Genomic DNA, 17,571 nt, shown 5'->3' with positions numbered 1-17,571 from the left:
TGTTTAACATCAAAAGCCGAAATCATGACGTAGAGAGAGTTAAGGTCCGTAATCAGGAAGTAGACAAAGTTAAGGAAGTCTGCTGCGTTGTAAGCAAAAAGACCCATGACGCATGCTGGAGCAAGTATTTAGAAAATCGGCTTCGGACGATTAGGGACATAACCATTAACCTAGAAAAACTTGCTCTTCGTCCTGATCCTTTACGCTCAAGAGATGTCAAAGGGTCACCGTGAATTTTCTACAATCCGGCGTCATGCCAATGTTATATGAAGGGGCATTTGGTCAGCACACCGCTCTCCCAGCCGTTTTGTCAACTTCCCATACCTTCGAGCCACTACATTGAGGTGAAAAAAGTCATGGGATACCCCATAACCGAATTGGACCTCCATTTGCCGGCGTAGTGCAGTAGATCGATGTGTCATGGAGTCAACAAGTCGTTGGAAGCCTCCTGAATAAATAGTGAACCATGCTCCCTCTACAGCCGTCTGTTGTTGTTGTGGTCTTCAGTCCTGAGACTCGTTTGATGCAGCTCTCCATGCTACTCTATCCTGTGCAAGCTTCTTCATCTCCCAGTACCTGCTGCAACCTACATCCTTCTGAATCTGTTTAGTGTATTCATCTCTTGGTCTCCCACTACGATTATTACCCTCCACGCTTCCCTCCAATACTAAATTGCTGATCCCGCGATGTCTCAGAAAATGCCCTACCAACCGATCCCTTCTTCTAGTCAAGTTGTGCCACAAACTCCTCTTCTCTCCAATTCTATTCAGTACCTCCTCATTAGTTATGTGATCTACCCATCTAATCTTCAACATTCTTCTGTAACACCACATTTCAAAAGCTTCTGTTCTCGTCTTGTCTAAACTATTTATCGTCCACGTTTCACTTCCATACAAGGCTATACTCCATACAAATACTTTCAGAAACGACTCCCTGACACTTAAATCTATACTCGTTGTTAACAAATTTCTCTTCTTCAGAAACGCTTTCCTTGCCATTGCCAGTCTACATTTTATATCCTCTCTACTTCGACCATCATCAGTTATTTTGCTCCCCAAATAGCAAAACTCGTTTACTACTTTAAGGGTCTCATTTCCTAATCTAATTCCCGCAGCATCACCCGATTTAATTCGACTACATTCCATTATCCTCGTTTTGCTTTTGTTGATGTTCATCTTATATCCTTCTTTCAAGACACTGTTCATTACGTTCAGCTGCTCTTCCAGTTCCTTTGCTGTCTCTGACAGAATTACAATGTCATCGGCGGACCTCAAAGTTTTTATTTCTTCTCCGTGGATTTTAATACGTACTCCGAATTTTTCTTTTGTTTCCTTCACAGCTGGCTCAATATACAGATTGAATAACATCGGGGAGAGGCTACAACCCTGTCTCACTCCCTTCCCAACCACGGCTTCCCTTTCATGCCCCTCGACTCTTATAACTGCCATCTGGTTTCTGTACAAATTGTAAATAGCCTTTCGCTCCCTGTATTTTACCCCTGCCACCTTCAGAATTTGAAAGAGAGTATTCCAGTCAACGTTGTCAAAAGCTTTCTCTAAGTCTACAAATGTAGAAACGTAGGTTTGCCTTTCCTTAATCTATTTTCTAAGATAAATCGTAGGGTCAGTATTGCCTCACGTGTTCCCATATTTCTACGGAATCCAGATTGATGTTCCCCGAAGTTGTCTTCTACCAGTTTTTCCATTCGTCTGTAAAGAATTCGTGTTAGTATTTTGCAGCCGTGGCTTATTAAACTGATAGTTCGGTAAGTTTCACATCTGTCAACTCCTGCTTTCTTTGGGATTTGATTTATTATATTCTTCTTGAAGTCTGTGGGTATTTCGCCTGTCTCATACATCTTGCTCACTAGATGGTAGAGTTTTGTGAGGCCTGGCTCTCCCAGCTCTTCACGCAGTATCATAGCTCCTATTTCATCTTCATCTACATTTCTATAATATTGTCCTCAAGAACATCGCCTTTGTATAGACCCTCTATATACTCCTTCCACCTTTCTGCTTTCCCTTCGTTGCTTAGAACTGGGTTTCCATCTGAGCTCTTGATATACATGTAAGTGCTTCTCTTTTTCTTCAAAGGTGTCTTTAATTATTCTGTAGGCAGTGTCTACCTTACCCCTAGTGATATGCGCCTCTACATCCTTACATTTGTCCACTAGCCATCCCTGCTTAGCTGTCTATAATTACGAAAGTGTTTCCCGTGCAGGATTTTGTTCTTGTGCTGACCTCTTGATTATGTCCCTTAAATGTTCTATGGGATTCATGCCTGCGATATCTGTGGCCAGTCACTCCCACGATTTGCCCAGAATGTTCTTTAAATCAACCGCGAACAACTGTGACTCGGTGGCATGCCGAATTGCTATTCATAAAAATTTCATTGTTCTTTGGGAACAGGAAGTCCAAGACTGGCTGCAATGATTTCCAAGTAGCTAAATAACAATTTCCAGTCAATGATCGGTTCAATTGGACCAGAGGACCCTGTCAATAGCATGCAACTACAGCCCACGCCATTATGGAGCCACCACCAACTTGCACAGTCCCTTGCAGACAACGCGGGTCCATGGGTTTCGCCACACTAGAACCCTACCATTATATCTTACCAACTGAAATCTGACTCATCTGACCAGGCACGGTTTCCCCCCAGTCGGCTAGGGTCCAAACGATATGGTCACGAATATAGGAGAGGCGCTGCAGGCGACATGGTACTGTTAGCAAAGGCACTCACGTAAGCCATCTGCTGTCATAGACCATTGACGCCAAATTGAACCGCACTGTCCTAATGGATAGCTCATCGTATTTCCCACATCGATTTCTGCGAATATTCAAATGGTTCAAATGGCTCTGAGCACTATGTGACTGAACATCTGTGGTTATCAGTCCCCTAGAACTTAGAACTACTTAAACCTAACCAACCGAAGGACATCACACACATCCGTGCCCGAGGCAGGATTCGAACCTGCAACCGTAGCGGCCACGCGGTTCCAGACTGAAGCGCCTAGAACCGCACGGCCACACCGGCCTGCTTCTGCGAATATTTCACGCAGAGTTGCTTGTCTGTTAGCACTGACAACTCTAAGCAAACGCTGCCGCTCCCGGTCGTCAAGTGAAGGCCGTCGGCCACCGCGTTATTCGTTTTGAGAGGTAATGCCTGAAATAACGTATTCTCAGCACACTCTTGACACTGTGGATCTCGGAATAATGAATTCCCTAACGATTGCCGAAATGCGTCTAGCTCCAACTACCATTCCGATTTCAATGTCTATTAATTTCCATCGTGCGGTCATATCCACGTCGGAAACCTTTTCACACGAATCACCTGAGTAGAAACGACAACTCCGCCAGTGCACTGTCCGTTTATACCATGTGTACGCGATTCTACCGCCTTCTGTATACGTGCATCTCACAGTACCATGGCTTTTGTCATCTCATACCACTTCTCAATTAAGTACCCTTTCAGTTGGCATCGTAAGGCTGTGTGCACCGTGTACCAGTCCTCCCACCAAGGAAAAATCCTTTGCAGTATTGGGTATCGAACCAGTGTCCTCCACATGGCAGCAATCTGTTCTGAATACTCAGCTACGGTGTAAGCTTATTTGTCCCCTCGCTAATATAGAAGACCGCAAACTTTCTTTCCTTCTCGTCTGGGCAAGCTGTGCAGTGACTAGAGTACATGTAAAGCTTACTGGGACAGGGTAAATGTTAGCTACAATGAAGTAGATAATTCCATTGTAATATTGGCATTTTGATTTGATATCCCCCACGACTGATAAAATTTACAAAAAAAAAGTGACTTTCTTTGTCCACCCACACACTCGTGAGAATGGCACATTAACAATTTGCAATTAGGCGCCCCTATACCGGCAGCTGCGTTGATAAACACTCGGCACCTCGCAAGGACGACTACCAGATGAAGAATATTAGGTACGTTGCTGGGAGTGGTTAAGCGTTGGTGAAAATCTCGCTTCTGAGCACACAAAGAACTCTAACCGCAGAACTCTGCACGGAACACGCGTTGGTGCAGTGCTGCGATACAGACCGTATATCTCCCTTCGAAGACGATGGGCCAAGACGTCGTCTCCAACAAGTCCGTACCGCTTTTTTTTTTTAATCTAATTTTGTTCGCTTTTGATCGTTGCATCTGCTCAGGGCGGACGTCGCAAAACATCCATTGAAGTTCGTTGTTAATCGAGTAACTCAGTTTTTTTATTACAGAGAGCACGTAACCCTCTGACCGAACACGCTGAGCTACCGTGCCGGCGTACCTCTCGATAGCTGAAGGCGAAGTCCCTTTTTCCACAATTCTCTCGTCTCCCGCGCGTACGAAAGCGAGGCGGAAGAATACTCAGTTTCGGCCAATGTCGAACGCTCTATCACCGCCGAAATGTCTCCACTAAGATCTACCGCTGGGCAAACTAAATTCCCGTCGTCGCCACGTGCTGCCCAGCACAGGTGGCTCCGGATGCCGAGCTATCCCCAAAAGCTCCCTATTGTCCCCCGTTACCGGTGACCGCTACCTGGCGTCCACGGCGGCCGGGCGAGCTACGGCCAGCTGCAGACTCATGTACCACAATTTTCAACTTCCGTTACTTTTCACCAACGCTCTAAGTTAGCGACTTAATCATGCAGACATGGAGGGCATACTGCTCGAGAGCGCCTCATATTTATCGTAATTCAATAGAGTCATGATCTGATGCCCTTGCCAGTCCCTTTATTATTAATACTAATGTTGGTAAGCTAACGTGTAAGTACCCATGTACTGGCACCTTACAACGAAGGCGGACTCATTTAGTAGTATCTGCCAACAAACTTCAGTTTATTAAGACTTTTGGTTTTTTCCTTTTTTTCTTTGTGTTATTTAATGCCTGGAGTATTTCCAAATAACATATTTGTAACATTAATGGTAAAGTAAGAACACCGCCGCAAGCCGGTCCCAAGCCCGGGCCCATCTAAAAACAAGAGGATGGGGAAGTGTGGAGGGGGAGGAGTAACAACCTCGTAAAAAAACCAGGGTCCGTCCGGCTCCAGATGGTAGCACCCTGTCATAGGGCCCCTGCCTAGGGTTACTAGGTGAAACCCAGCCAACGGTCTCAATGGCGGAAGAGGAACAATTTCCCAACGGCAGAGAGAGCGGAAGAGCTAACTCCAGGGCTTACTACCTTGGTTTTAATTTCGGATTCGGGGCAACCCGATCCCCCAATTTATTATCCAACAATTACTGCAAAGCATGATGGGAACGTCGTCAAAGATAGACACTACTCCAAGAGGTAGACCGAATGGCAAATCCTCCGTTGTTCGTAGAAACAATGCAAAGGGGTCAAAGGATTTTGGAGGACCCCAACCAACATGTATGCAGCCCTCAACACTGAAATTTAAGAAAGCAACTATGTTTGCAACCCTAAATGTAAACTCTCTAATTAAAGTAGGAAAATTGAAATTATTGATTGAAAAGCTGAACCAGAAAGAAATTTTAATATGTGCATTACAAGAAACAAGGTTTTTAGATGAAACTGCTTTAGATTGTGAAAACTATCGTTTATTTAAAGGAAAACCAGGTAAAATCTTAATGAAACAAATGCCATACCTGGGAACAGCATTTCTGGTACATCACTCAATTTTAGATTCAGTTACTAACTTCTACTCGAGTTCTGAGAGACTATCCATTCTTGAGATTAAATGTAAAAACAAAGGATACTCTATAATCAACTGTCATGCACCCATAAACCAGGACAACAAAAATAACCCGGAGAAAGTTGAAGAATTTTGGGAGATACTTGAAATGGAACTGGATAGATGCTCAAAGAAGAACATAAAAATGTTAGTAGGCGATTTTAACGCACAAATAGGAAGGGAGAAAAAATACCATGGAACAGTAGGCCTCTTCCCAGGTCACAAAAGAACTTCAAAAAATGGAGAAAGGCTTATAGAGGTATGTAGGCATTTCAACTTGAAAATAATGACAACACATTTCAAAAAGCTGAGCCGAAAAACTAAAACATGGAGATCACCAAATCCACTTCTCGGAGAATTCCAAATTGACCATGTGGCTATCTCACTTCATTGTCAAGAAGAAATTCAAAACACTAAAGTGCTGAAAAGCCTTGATGTTGATTCAGACCACTATTTGACTACGATTAAATTCAGACCACTCCCATTTCGAAAAGAGAAGAAAACCTGTTACAAAATTCCAAAATATAACACAGAAACTTTAAAAAATGAAGAAATTAAACAACGGTTTCAAAGAGCATTGCACAAAGATAGCGATGGCATATCCACAATAAATAAGGAAGCGGGATGGGAGGAGATCAAAAACGAAATAGTTGAAATAGCAAAAGAAAATTGTCTCGTGAAAAGAGTAAGAAGACATCCATGGTGGGACAATGAATGTGATGAGAACCTGGAGAAGAGACAGAAATTGTGGCAGAAATGGAACTCCACAAAAGATCCTCAAGATCTTGACAATTTTAAAATCCAGAGAAGAGAAACAGCTAAGCTTTTCCTTAATAAAAAAAGAAGACAATTTCAGGATAACCTAGAACAGATTGAGGAAGACTTTAAAAGAAATAATTCTATAGATTTCTACAAAACTTTTAGAAAACAGCTAACCAAATACCAATCCCCAAATTTATGTTTTAAAGATGAAGAGAACAAGCTAGGTTTGACAAACAAGACTAATTGTGAAATATTAGCAAAATATTTCGAGAATCTACTAAATTGTGAACCACCCAAAGATAAAATGAGTTTTGAAAACCACCGAAATACTAATACCGAGTCAAAACCTCCAGACGCTGAAGAAATAAAACACATAATACACAGTCTAAAAAACAATAAAGCCCCAGGTGAAGACTCCATAGTACCAGAAATCCTAAAAATAATGGATACCAACCTCCCACAAGTTTTGGAACATATGTTTAAGAAGATCTGGGACGAAGAAAGAATTCCTGAAGACTGGCAGTGTGCCCTGATACAGCCACTACACAAAAAGGGGGATAAGATGAATGTTAATAATTATAGAGGGATCTCGCTACTACCAGTAGGATACAAAATTTTGTCAAGGAAATTACTTCAAATCGTGGAGCCAGTTCTGGATAAAAAAATAGGTGAATATCAAGCAGGTTTTAGACAAGGTAGATCCTGTGTTGAACAAATATTTAACCTGAAAACACTAATTCGTTACAGAATCTCAAGAGGCCAGAGATTTGCAATAGTATTTGTAGATTTCAAAAAAGCATACGACTCGGTAGATAGAGAAACATTACTGAAAGTATTGGAAGAATTTGGGGTCGATAAGAAAACAATTCAAATTATCAAACAGACGCTAACAAACAGTAAGGCCAAAGTTAAATTTATGGGTGAAATTTCAAGGAAGTTCGAAATTAAAACAGGTGTTAGACAAGGTGATGGTTTATCCCCAATCCTCTTCAACTGCGTACTGGAAAAGATATTGAGAATATGGAAAGAAGAACTCAAAGGCACCAAGAATGACATCAGAATTGGAACAAAAAAAGAAAAAATAGAAGTGGACTGTTTAGCTTTTGCAGACGATCTGGCAATAGTTACAGAAAACGAAGAAATAGCTCAGAACTACCTGGAGAAACTACAAGAAGTTTCGGCCAGAGCTGGACTGCAGATTTCATTTGAAAAAACCGTGTATATGTCTAATCATAGAAATAACAAGAAAAATCTTATTACTAAATACGGCAATATTAAGAGAGTAGAAAAATTTAAGTATTTAGGTGAAATAATTCAAGTGAATGGTTTAGACAAGAGTGCAAACCAGGCGAGAGCAAGGAAAATGGAATTTGCTTTTCAAAAAACCAAAGACATATATAACAAAAAAAACATTTCGATTCAAGCTAAATTAAGACATTATAAAACTGTCATTAGACCAGAATGCCTGTATGCATCGGAGTGCCTAACTCTTAACAAAAAGGGGGAAATAGAAAACATGGAAAAGAAAGAAAGGAAAATTTTGAGAAAAATATTAGGACCGAGAAAGATTGGAGAAGAGTACAAGCTAAAGAGTAATAAGGAAATATACAAAACTATTGAGAAAGTGAGTGAGGCAATGCGTAAACGCAGACTAACGTTTTATGGTCACCTGTCGAGGATGGATGGAAACAGACTAACAAGAAAAGTGTTTGAACATAGTAACAGGAACGAAAAAACCAACAATAAATGGATACAGATGGTGAAAAAGGATTTGGCCTATTTTAATGTCACCCGTGAGTCAATCAGGGACAGGGAAAAGTTTAGACAAATAGTGAACGAAATTAAGTGTTTTCCAGACGAAACGAAACTAAAGAATAATAACAGGAAATGGTCGGAAGAGCGGAGGAGGAACCACTCGAAAATGATGAGGAAGTATTGGGAAGAGAGAAAAAAAGATCAAAAAGCCGGGCAAGTGAATTGTTGAACGTGGTCCAAAGATGGCCGAAATCGAAAGAAGAAGAAGAATGGTAAAGTAAGATACCATTCTTTTTGATTAGATTGTATACTAAAAATTGAGGGCAGTGAATGGTACCTTACTAATCAAAATGGATTATTCTTCAAGTTACAGATGACTTAATAATGTGTTGAGATATATGTCACAGCAGTAGTAATATGTATACAATGTAACTCTGTCATTAGTTAGAACATACATATCATCTATAATCAATTCCATTCTCTAAATATTTCGTTAGCTTACCTCAGGATTAGCTGGTCAAACAGATCAAATACGCCGTAAATGAAATAACGTAACCAGAAGGTTCGAAAAATCGCTCTCGCTAAACTGGGTTTTGTGCCCTTCTCCTTAGCACGGATGAGTTCCTCGTCCCACGACCTGAAACAAAGATTATTAGTGTAATTAACGAAAGTGTTGGTCTTACTGGGTTGTGCATTCACCAAACTTATGATACCTGCAACTGAGTATGTGACAACATGTAAAGAGAAACTTACTTTTGCAACCTGTCTCCCAGTTTATCTGTGGCATCCCTGTCCAGTCTGTCGAACAGATCGTCTTCCGTCAGGTTTCGTTTCCATACAATTTTCCGCATCCACCTATGAAGAAAATGAAATACTTTCAAATCAATATTTCTTTTAATAATGGTCATGTGAAGAAACGTACAAATATTGGCGAACTGAAAAGAAATCCGAAGTAGAATGAATAAGTACTATTCTGTAGCAAGTCTCAAGAGTTAACTTCTCAGTCAGTTACAAGTTTGAAACTGAGTGACGTAAACTGGTTGGACGTCTTGCAACATTTTGTTCATCATTCATTACTTGGCTGATAGATGGCTCATGTTTGGACTGCCAAAATTCAGAGAACAGAAGAGATTGCTAATGTCTTTACTAGCATACTACATAACAGACACGCTAACAGAGAGGATGCATTGATACGTGTATGTATACTTAGTCAGCAGTATCAACTTGCTGACTAAGTATTTTGCTTTTTGAATAGAGTTTTGACTACCTGGCATTAACAAATCTCAACTTGGTTAGTAAACACTTTTCGTTGTTGGAACAAGTCACAACTTCGTGGAACAAGTTTCAGCTTGATTAGTCGACAACTTAAGAGTGAATCTGTCACAATTTTTTGCAACAAGGGTGACTTATGGGGCACTTTGTTACTATTTTTTGTAACAGTCGTGATGTCTACAGTTTTTTGTTAGAATTGTATGTGACAGTGATGATTTATGGGGCTACTGTTACTTTTTGTATAACAATAGTTATGTTTCGTGCAATTTATTACAGTTTCATGTAACAGTGGTTATGTATGGGGTATTTTGTTGCAATTTTGTTTGTAGCTTAGGACTATATTTGAGATCCAGTAGCTTGACAACTGCTGGCAGGTTGCAGAAAATACATTGTCAGCTTCCGCCATTAGAATATGTTTTAAGACCCAGTAGCTGACTCCCGTTGTTAGATTGTGGCACAGATTATAGAGCTGGAATGCTATTTGAGATCCCACAGCTGATGCCTACCGTCAGCACATCATTATCCTTGAATGCGAAATAAAACCATATGTTCAAGGTAATAACATTCGCCATGATTAAAAATCTGTGACAGTGACCATGTCATTCGGCCAACATAGCCCCACAATGGCATCTGGAGTAATGGCACTCACTCAGTCTCAGTAGTGTCTGGGATAATGGCGGTCAACATATGGGAAATGACCTACATCACTTCACAATAGTATCTGGGATAATAATTGTCGATTTCATTGGGCACACGACAGCTGTATGTGACACTGTAGAGTTTTCAGCACTGGGAAGGGGGAAACTGATTGCTGCATTGCTTTTCCCTGATCTTCAGACACCGAAACATATAGTACTGATTTTAGATAAACTAATAATGTTTGAAAATTAATCTGACCATCATCGCCACGTTAGTATCATCATGTATCCACATCATATGGAGCAATTTGTTACAGTTCGTGTAACAGTGGTGATGTATGGAATATTTTGTCACAGTTTTCCCGTAACAAGCGATTTATGCAGTAATTTGTTATAATTTCTGCTGTAATATGTCGAAGTATTGAGTAGTTCGTTACAATTTTACTATAATATGATGATGATGGTGCAATTTGTTGGAAATTTGCTGTAACCTGTTGATGTTACAATATTCCTATAACAAGGGAAGTTTGTTACAGTTTCGTGTGACAATGGCCATGTATGAGTGAATTTTTTAAAATTTAGCTGTAACATAGAGATTTATGAGACAATTACTTACAGTTTTCCTGTAACGTGATGATGTATGGGGTAATTTGTTACAGCTTTGATGTAAAATTACAATGTATGGGACAAAGTGTCATTGTGTTAGTATAAGATAAGCATTATTAGCAGAAGGTAACAAATGTTTTGCACATGGGGCTATTTGTTACAACTGTACTGCGATTTATGGGGCAATTTATTGCAGTTTTGTTGTAACAGGGCGATGTATATAGCTATATGTTACAATTTTGCTTAACATGGCGCAGTTTCTTACATTTTTGATGCAACACGTCGATGTATGGGGACCTGATTACAATTCTGGTATAATTCTGCTATAACAGGAGCATTTTGTTATAATTTTCTGTGACATGATAAAGTATGACGTAATTTGTTACAATGTTGCTATAACGTAATGATATATTCGGTGATTTCTTAGAATTTTGTTGCAGCATATGATGTATTTATATCTACATGGTTATTCGCAATTCACAATTAATAGCCTGGCTGAAGGTTCATCGAACTAACTTCAAGCCTCTACTATAGTCTCTGTATTATACCTGTAGTATCTTCTAAGCTTTCTACCGATAAATCGAAGTCGTTGGCTTGCTTTGCCCACAATATTATCTCTGTGATCGTTCCAATTTAAGTTTTCATAATTGTATTTCCTAAGTATGTAGTTGATTTGTCTGATTTATCGTGTAACTGAAATTTAACACATTCCTTTTATTATTCATGTGGATGACTTCACAGTTTTGATTATTTAGAGACAATTGCCACTTATTGCATCACACAGACATCTTGTCTAAATCCTTTTTCAATTCGTTTTGATCATCTGGTGACTTTACAAGACTGCAAATGAAAGTATCGTCTGCAATCGATCGGGCTGCGCGGATTGTTTCCCAAATCGTCATTATTCATATAGATTAGGGACAGTAGAGGACCTACAATTCTTCCTTGGCAAATGCCACATATCATTTTTGTTTTACTTAATGACTTTCCATCCATTACTATGAATTGCGACCTTTCTGACAGGAAATCGTGAACCTAGTCACACAATTGAGACGATATTATGTAGGCACGCAGTTCGATTAGAAGTCACTTGTGAGGAATTGTGGTAAAAGCCTTCTGTAAATCTAATGATATGGAATCAGTTTGAGATCCCTTGTGAATAGCAGTCGTTACTTTTTGTGAAAAAAGAGCTAGTTGCATTTCACAAGACTGATGTTTTTGAAATCCATGCTAACTATTTTCAGTTATTTGTTTTTTATATGCAATCTTTATTAAGTGATTTAAGCTGCTTCACTACACCAAGGATATTTACATATTTACTTTTTAGCTACTCAGGTTGGCAGTTGTTCTTGATTCAAATACTGGAATGTTTCCTTTGTCTTGTTCAGTGAAGGAATTTTGGAAAGCTGTGTTTAGCAACTCTGCTTTAGTTGCATTGTTGTCAGTAACATTTCTGTTTTTACCGTACACTGAAGGTATTGACTGTTTATTGCTGCTGGTGTACTTAACAGATAACCAGATTCACTTTGCAGTATGGAGCAGTGTGTTTAAATTTTGATATTTCAGGACCATTCTGCTACAGTTTGTATAATATTGGTGATGCAAGACTTAATTTCTTACAATTTTGCTGTAATATGACGGTGTATTTGGGCTAAATATCATGTAGTCTCCACTGTGTGATGGCACAAATTGACATTATCACCAGAAGAAGAAAGTTTTTTGTACTGCAGGACCCTATCACGGGAGTCACTGTAATGTTCGGTTGACTTTGATATCTGTTGTAGCCAAACTAAGATAAAATGTTTGACCAGTAATACAGGCGATTTAGACATGGCAAAAGCATTGTCTACTTTGGTACAAAGATCAAATTATTCCGATTGAGATAATATATTTTGTGCTATAAATTTCATTGTTTTTATTGTGATTTATGCCCATTTTGTCATATCTGAATTTCCATAGCAGAAAGAATATGCCATGCATCATGCAATAGCAAATGTTTCAAATGGCTCTGAGCATTATGGGACTTAACTTCTGAGGTCATCAGTCCCCGAGAACTTAGAACTACTTAAACCTAAGTAACCTAAGGACATCACACACATCCATGCCCAAGGCAGGATTCGAACCTGGGACCGTAGCGGCCACGCGGCTCCAGACTGTAGCGCCTAGAACCGCACGGCCACTCCGACCGGCATGCAATAGCTTCCAGAGTAAAGACTGAGCTGCTTGCTGACAAACACATGCAAAGTATGATACGATATTGCAGTACCTGTGTTGTTCATAATTATGCTGCAAGTTACTTCACGCATATCTGAAAAAACAGGCAATGTGGCGACTACAGTTGTTATGAAGGGCTTGCAATGTATACGTAGATGCGAGTGTGGACAGCCGCTAGCTGCATCATGGAATTACACCGATGAAAATTCCAGGACTCGAACGCAGATTTCCCACTTTATGCGAGTCCCGGTCGGGCACCAATTTTCATAGTTGTCTTTTCATCATACAGCTGACGCTTGTCCATATTCACAACTGCGAATACGTTTCGTACACATGCAGAAGTTGTGAAATGCATTTCATGTATCTAAGAAGTCAGACAAGTCCAGACTTGATAAAGTTGCTGATGAAGCATCACGCTGGTCTGTCTGCCTCCACTTGCCATAGTTAACTGGCTGTTTTGTTTACACGAATCAGCGACCATCTTATAAATCTCCAAAGTATTTATTTTGAGAATGATAAGATGGTTGTTCTGACATTGCTCTTTCAATTGCACAATTCAGATCAATCAGAAACTTTTGAACGTGATCCCGATTTATACAAAATTCAGATTGGTTGGATACTTTAGAATATGATCCACATGGCAGCTAAACGCTAATTGACTGTTTCGTTTTAAAGGTCTTTGAAATAGATTAGTCATTGGCTGTTTCATGTAAATGGCTAGTAAAACACTGGGCTGTGTGTGTGTCTGTGTGTACGTGTGTGTGTGTGAGCGAGAGAGAGAGAGGGGGGGGGGGGGCGGAGGGAGAGAGGGAGGGAGGTTTGTTGTTGATAAAATTGTGTGTCAGGTTGCCTTTAGCACAGCTTCTTGCCCCTACCTGTAGGCAAATTGAGCGTATGACCATGCAATTTGCACTGACGCTGTATGACCTTCAGCCAAGTGTCTGAGGTAGATTTTGTTGGATAGTAATTTGTTATACTACTTATGCCAATAATAAGTAAAGAAGAAAAGCCAGGGTTTAAAGAGCCGTCAGTATGTTCTGACAGACACATTTCTGCTTGTCATAATATGGATGTTTGGTATGTTCTTATGCTTAACCGCATGGTTATTGCATTTGTTTTTTTGTTATTGCTGGAGACGGATTTTCGAATATTGTGACTCAATTCGGCTTGCGAATTCGTGTCAGTACTGAAGACCTACATGTACCCTTCACTCTGCAGCGGAGTGTGTGCTATTTTTAAACTTCGTGGCAGATTAAAATTGTATGTGGTATCAGAACAGGGACTAGAAAACTTCTATTCTGTAGTCAATGCTCTAGAGTGAGCTATCGAGGTACGACTCAGAACGCGTTGTCGCACCTCACAGGTTTCCTTCCGCCAGTATTTCCCTTCTACCTTCCAAATTTCGTGAATCGCGCCTTGATAGCACAGTCGGAAAGAGCGCTGCCGGTGAAATGCAAGTTTTGGGTTTGAGTCCCAGTCTGTCACACAGTTTTAATTTGCCAACAAGTTTCACTAATTACGATATTGTACCAGCAAGCCACTGTTTGTTATAAGTGTCATTTTTATCAGTAGTAAAGCTGTACTTTCTGCTTCTACTGCCCTCTGGATTCATCCACGCTTAAATTTAGGGAAGTCGGAAGCAATCATCATCTACGGCGAGGCAGGTAATGCAACAATCATAAGCATTTTAAGAAGCTAATTTGTAGCGGAGACACATATAGCACCAGGGACGAGGTTGCCTGACGATGGGTAAGTGTCACGGTCTGATGACAAGTTTTCTATTTCACAACATACTCTAAAACGCGTACAGGTGCAGCAGTACTAAAGAGCATCCGGGGGACAGTTGGATTTAACACAGTAACTTTGCGAAAATTTCAATACACAGAAGGGCTGTATCACATAAATACAAATTTAAGGGATGCAAATAATATTGTACCACAACGTAATTATGAAAGATGACTGACTCACATATGTGACAGGAAAAATCAGTGTTAACGCTAGGCGCACCAAGGAAAGACCATCAAACCAAGTGCAAACGCGAAAAAAAGTTATGGCAAGCTTCTTCGAGCTAGTGTGACTTAGAAAACAGCAGAATTCGCTCTAATTATCTGCTTTGAATTTCGTTGTCTCGCAGTCAGAAGATCAGTCACAATGCTTTAGACGAGCCGCTTTTTGCGTGGCTGCAGCTGAATCAAAGAGAATCCGAAGGATTGACCCGGCCTCATAACAGTGGCCAAGATGCCGTGCAATGTTGATACTGTGGCTAAGCTGAAAGCAAGGAGAAATTACAGTCGAGATATTTCCCGAGGACATTCATTTCTACTGTTGCGCGAGAGAAAGCAATTATCACAGATGGACTGCACTGGAAGCTGTGCGTGACGAAACCTCCATTATTCTTATACACGTTTCGCGAAAGGCCTTTCATCATTGGTATTACTTTTGTCATCGGTCAAAATTAAAGCCATGTTTTAGGAATATTATAATAGCAGAATTTCGATTAATTCGTTTTCTTGAATCTTAACGCGCACAGCAACCAGTCAGTAAATGGACACATGTTCTGTCCCCATGGACATCCTTGCGTCCGATATTCCTTCTTTGTATTCTCTTATGCGCATTCTCAATGTGTTTTTCAATGCCTTTTTATAATTAAAATCTGTGTAAGAGTTCGTATGGCTTGTACTTTCATGAACACGTGGTCACACGTTCTGTGCTTTTAATATTTGGCCACGTATGTGCTTACAGTTTGGTTGGCACCCTCGCTACATTTGCTTCTTCTGTCTGAATATACTGATATTCACAATTGTTGTTACAGATTTTATACACCTTCTGTATAAGCTTCCGTAATCCTTAGTCTACGTGTCCCATGTTCACAACCTCGCCTTTTTGTAACAGACTGAGCTATGTACATTGCACACACAGGTGCAAAAAAGAGGTACATTCGCCGCTGTAGGAGTCTACAATATACAGGACCGATGCACAGAGAGAGTCCGAACAAAATAATCAAAATTCTAAATACACTCCTGGAAATGGAAAAAAGAACACATTGACACCGGTGTGTCAGACCCACCATACTTGCTCCGGACACTGCGAGAGGGCTGTACAAGCAATGATCACACGCACGGCACAGCGGACACACCAGGAACCGCGGTGTTGGCCGTCGAATGGCGCTAGCTGCGCAGCATTTGTGCACCGCCGCCGTCAGTGTCAGCCAGTTTGCCGTGGGATACGGAGCTCCATCGCAGTCTTTAACACTGGTAGCATGCCGCGACAGCGTGGACGTGAACCGTATGTGCAGTTGACGGACTTTGAGCGAGGGCGTATAGTGGGCATGCGGGAGGCCGGGTGGACGTACCGCCGAATTGCTCAACACGTGGAGCGTGAGGTCTCCACAGTACATCGATGTTGTCGCCAGTGGTCGGCGGAAGGTGCACGTGCCCGTCGACCTGGGACCGGACCGCAGCGACGCACGGATGCACGCCAAAACCGTAGGATCCTACGCAGTGCCGTAGGGGACCGCACCGCCACTTCCCAGCAAATTAGGGACACTGTTGCTCCTGGGGTATCGGCGAGGACCATTCGCAACCGTCTCCATGAAGCTGGGCTACGGTCCCGCACACCGTTAGGCCGTCTTCCGCTCACGCCCCAACATCGTGCAGCCCGCCTCCAGTGGTGTCGCGACAGGCGTGAATGGAGGGACGAATGGAGACGTGTCGTCTTCAGCGATGAGAGTCGCTTCTGCCTTGGTGCCAATGATGGTCGTATGCGTGTTTGGCGCCGTGCAGGTGAGCGCCACAATCAGGACTGCATACGACCGAGGCACACAGGGCCAACACCCGGCATCATGGTGTGGGGAGCGATCTCCTACACTGGCCGTACACCACTGGTGATCGTCGAGGGGACACTGAATAGTGCACGGTACATCCAAACCGTCATCGAACCCATCGTTCTACCATTCCTAGACCGGCAAGGGAACTTGCTGTTCCAACAGGACAATGCACGTCCTCATGTATCCTGTGCCACCCAACGTGCTCTAGAAGGTGTAAGTCAACTACCCTCGCCAGCAAGATCTCCGGATCTGTCCCCCATTGAGCATGTTTGGGACTGGATGAAGCGTCGTCTCACGCGGTCTGCACGTCCAGCACGAACGCTGGTCCAACTGAGGCGCCAGGTGGAAATGGCATGGCAAGCCGTTCCACAGGACTACATCCAGCATCTCTACGATCGTCTCCATGGAAGAATAGCAGCCCGCATTGCTGCGAAAGGTGGATATACACTGTACTAGTGCCGACATTGTGCATGGTCTGTTGCCTGTGTCTATGTGCCTGTGGTTCTGTCAGTGTGATCATGTGATGTATCTGACCCCAGGAATGTGTCAATAAAGTTTCCCCTTCCTGGGACAATGAATTCACGGTGTTCTTATTTCAATTTCCAGGAGTGTATGATTAAATTGGACTACAGAGACAGAAGAATAAGAAGAACTATGTAGGATATTCCATAAATAATGTCGCTATTTGGAATAAACGCTACTGAAAAACTGTTCAGCTGAAGATAAAATAACCAACTTTTGTTTAATGAGTAGCATAGGGCCCCGACATGCGCAAAAGAGCTGCTCTGTGGAGTGCAGCCACTTCGACTGACGTGCC

The 17,571-nt window shown here is 41.6% G+C and overlaps 1 protein-coding gene across 1 annotated transcript in view; it reads right to left on the bottom strand.

The window, feature by feature from the left end:
- LOC124775377 (ATP-binding cassette sub-family C member 4-like) overlaps window positions 1-17,571 on the bottom strand; it is a 140,487-nt gene that overhangs the window by 113,123 nt on the left and 9,793 nt on the right. The window contains exons 2-3 of the mRNA XM_047250211.1: window positions 8,952-9,053; window positions 8,701-8,835 (exon numbers count right to left, since the gene is read on the bottom strand). Coding sequence (XP_047106167.1) covers window positions 8,701-8,835; window positions 8,952-9,053 — 237 coding nt within the window. The remainder of the gene's footprint in view (window positions 1-8,700; window positions 8,836-8,951; window positions 9,054-17,571) is intronic.

This window comes from Schistocerca piceifrons, chromosome 2 (assembly GCF_021461385.2).
Source record: "Schistocerca piceifrons isolate TAMUIC-IGC-003096 chromosome 2, iqSchPice1.1, whole genome shotgun sequence".
Lineage (NCBI taxonomy): Eukaryota > Metazoa > Arthropoda > Insecta > Orthoptera > Acrididae > Schistocerca > Schistocerca piceifrons.
This window is presented reverse-complemented; position numbering and strand designations above follow the sequence as displayed.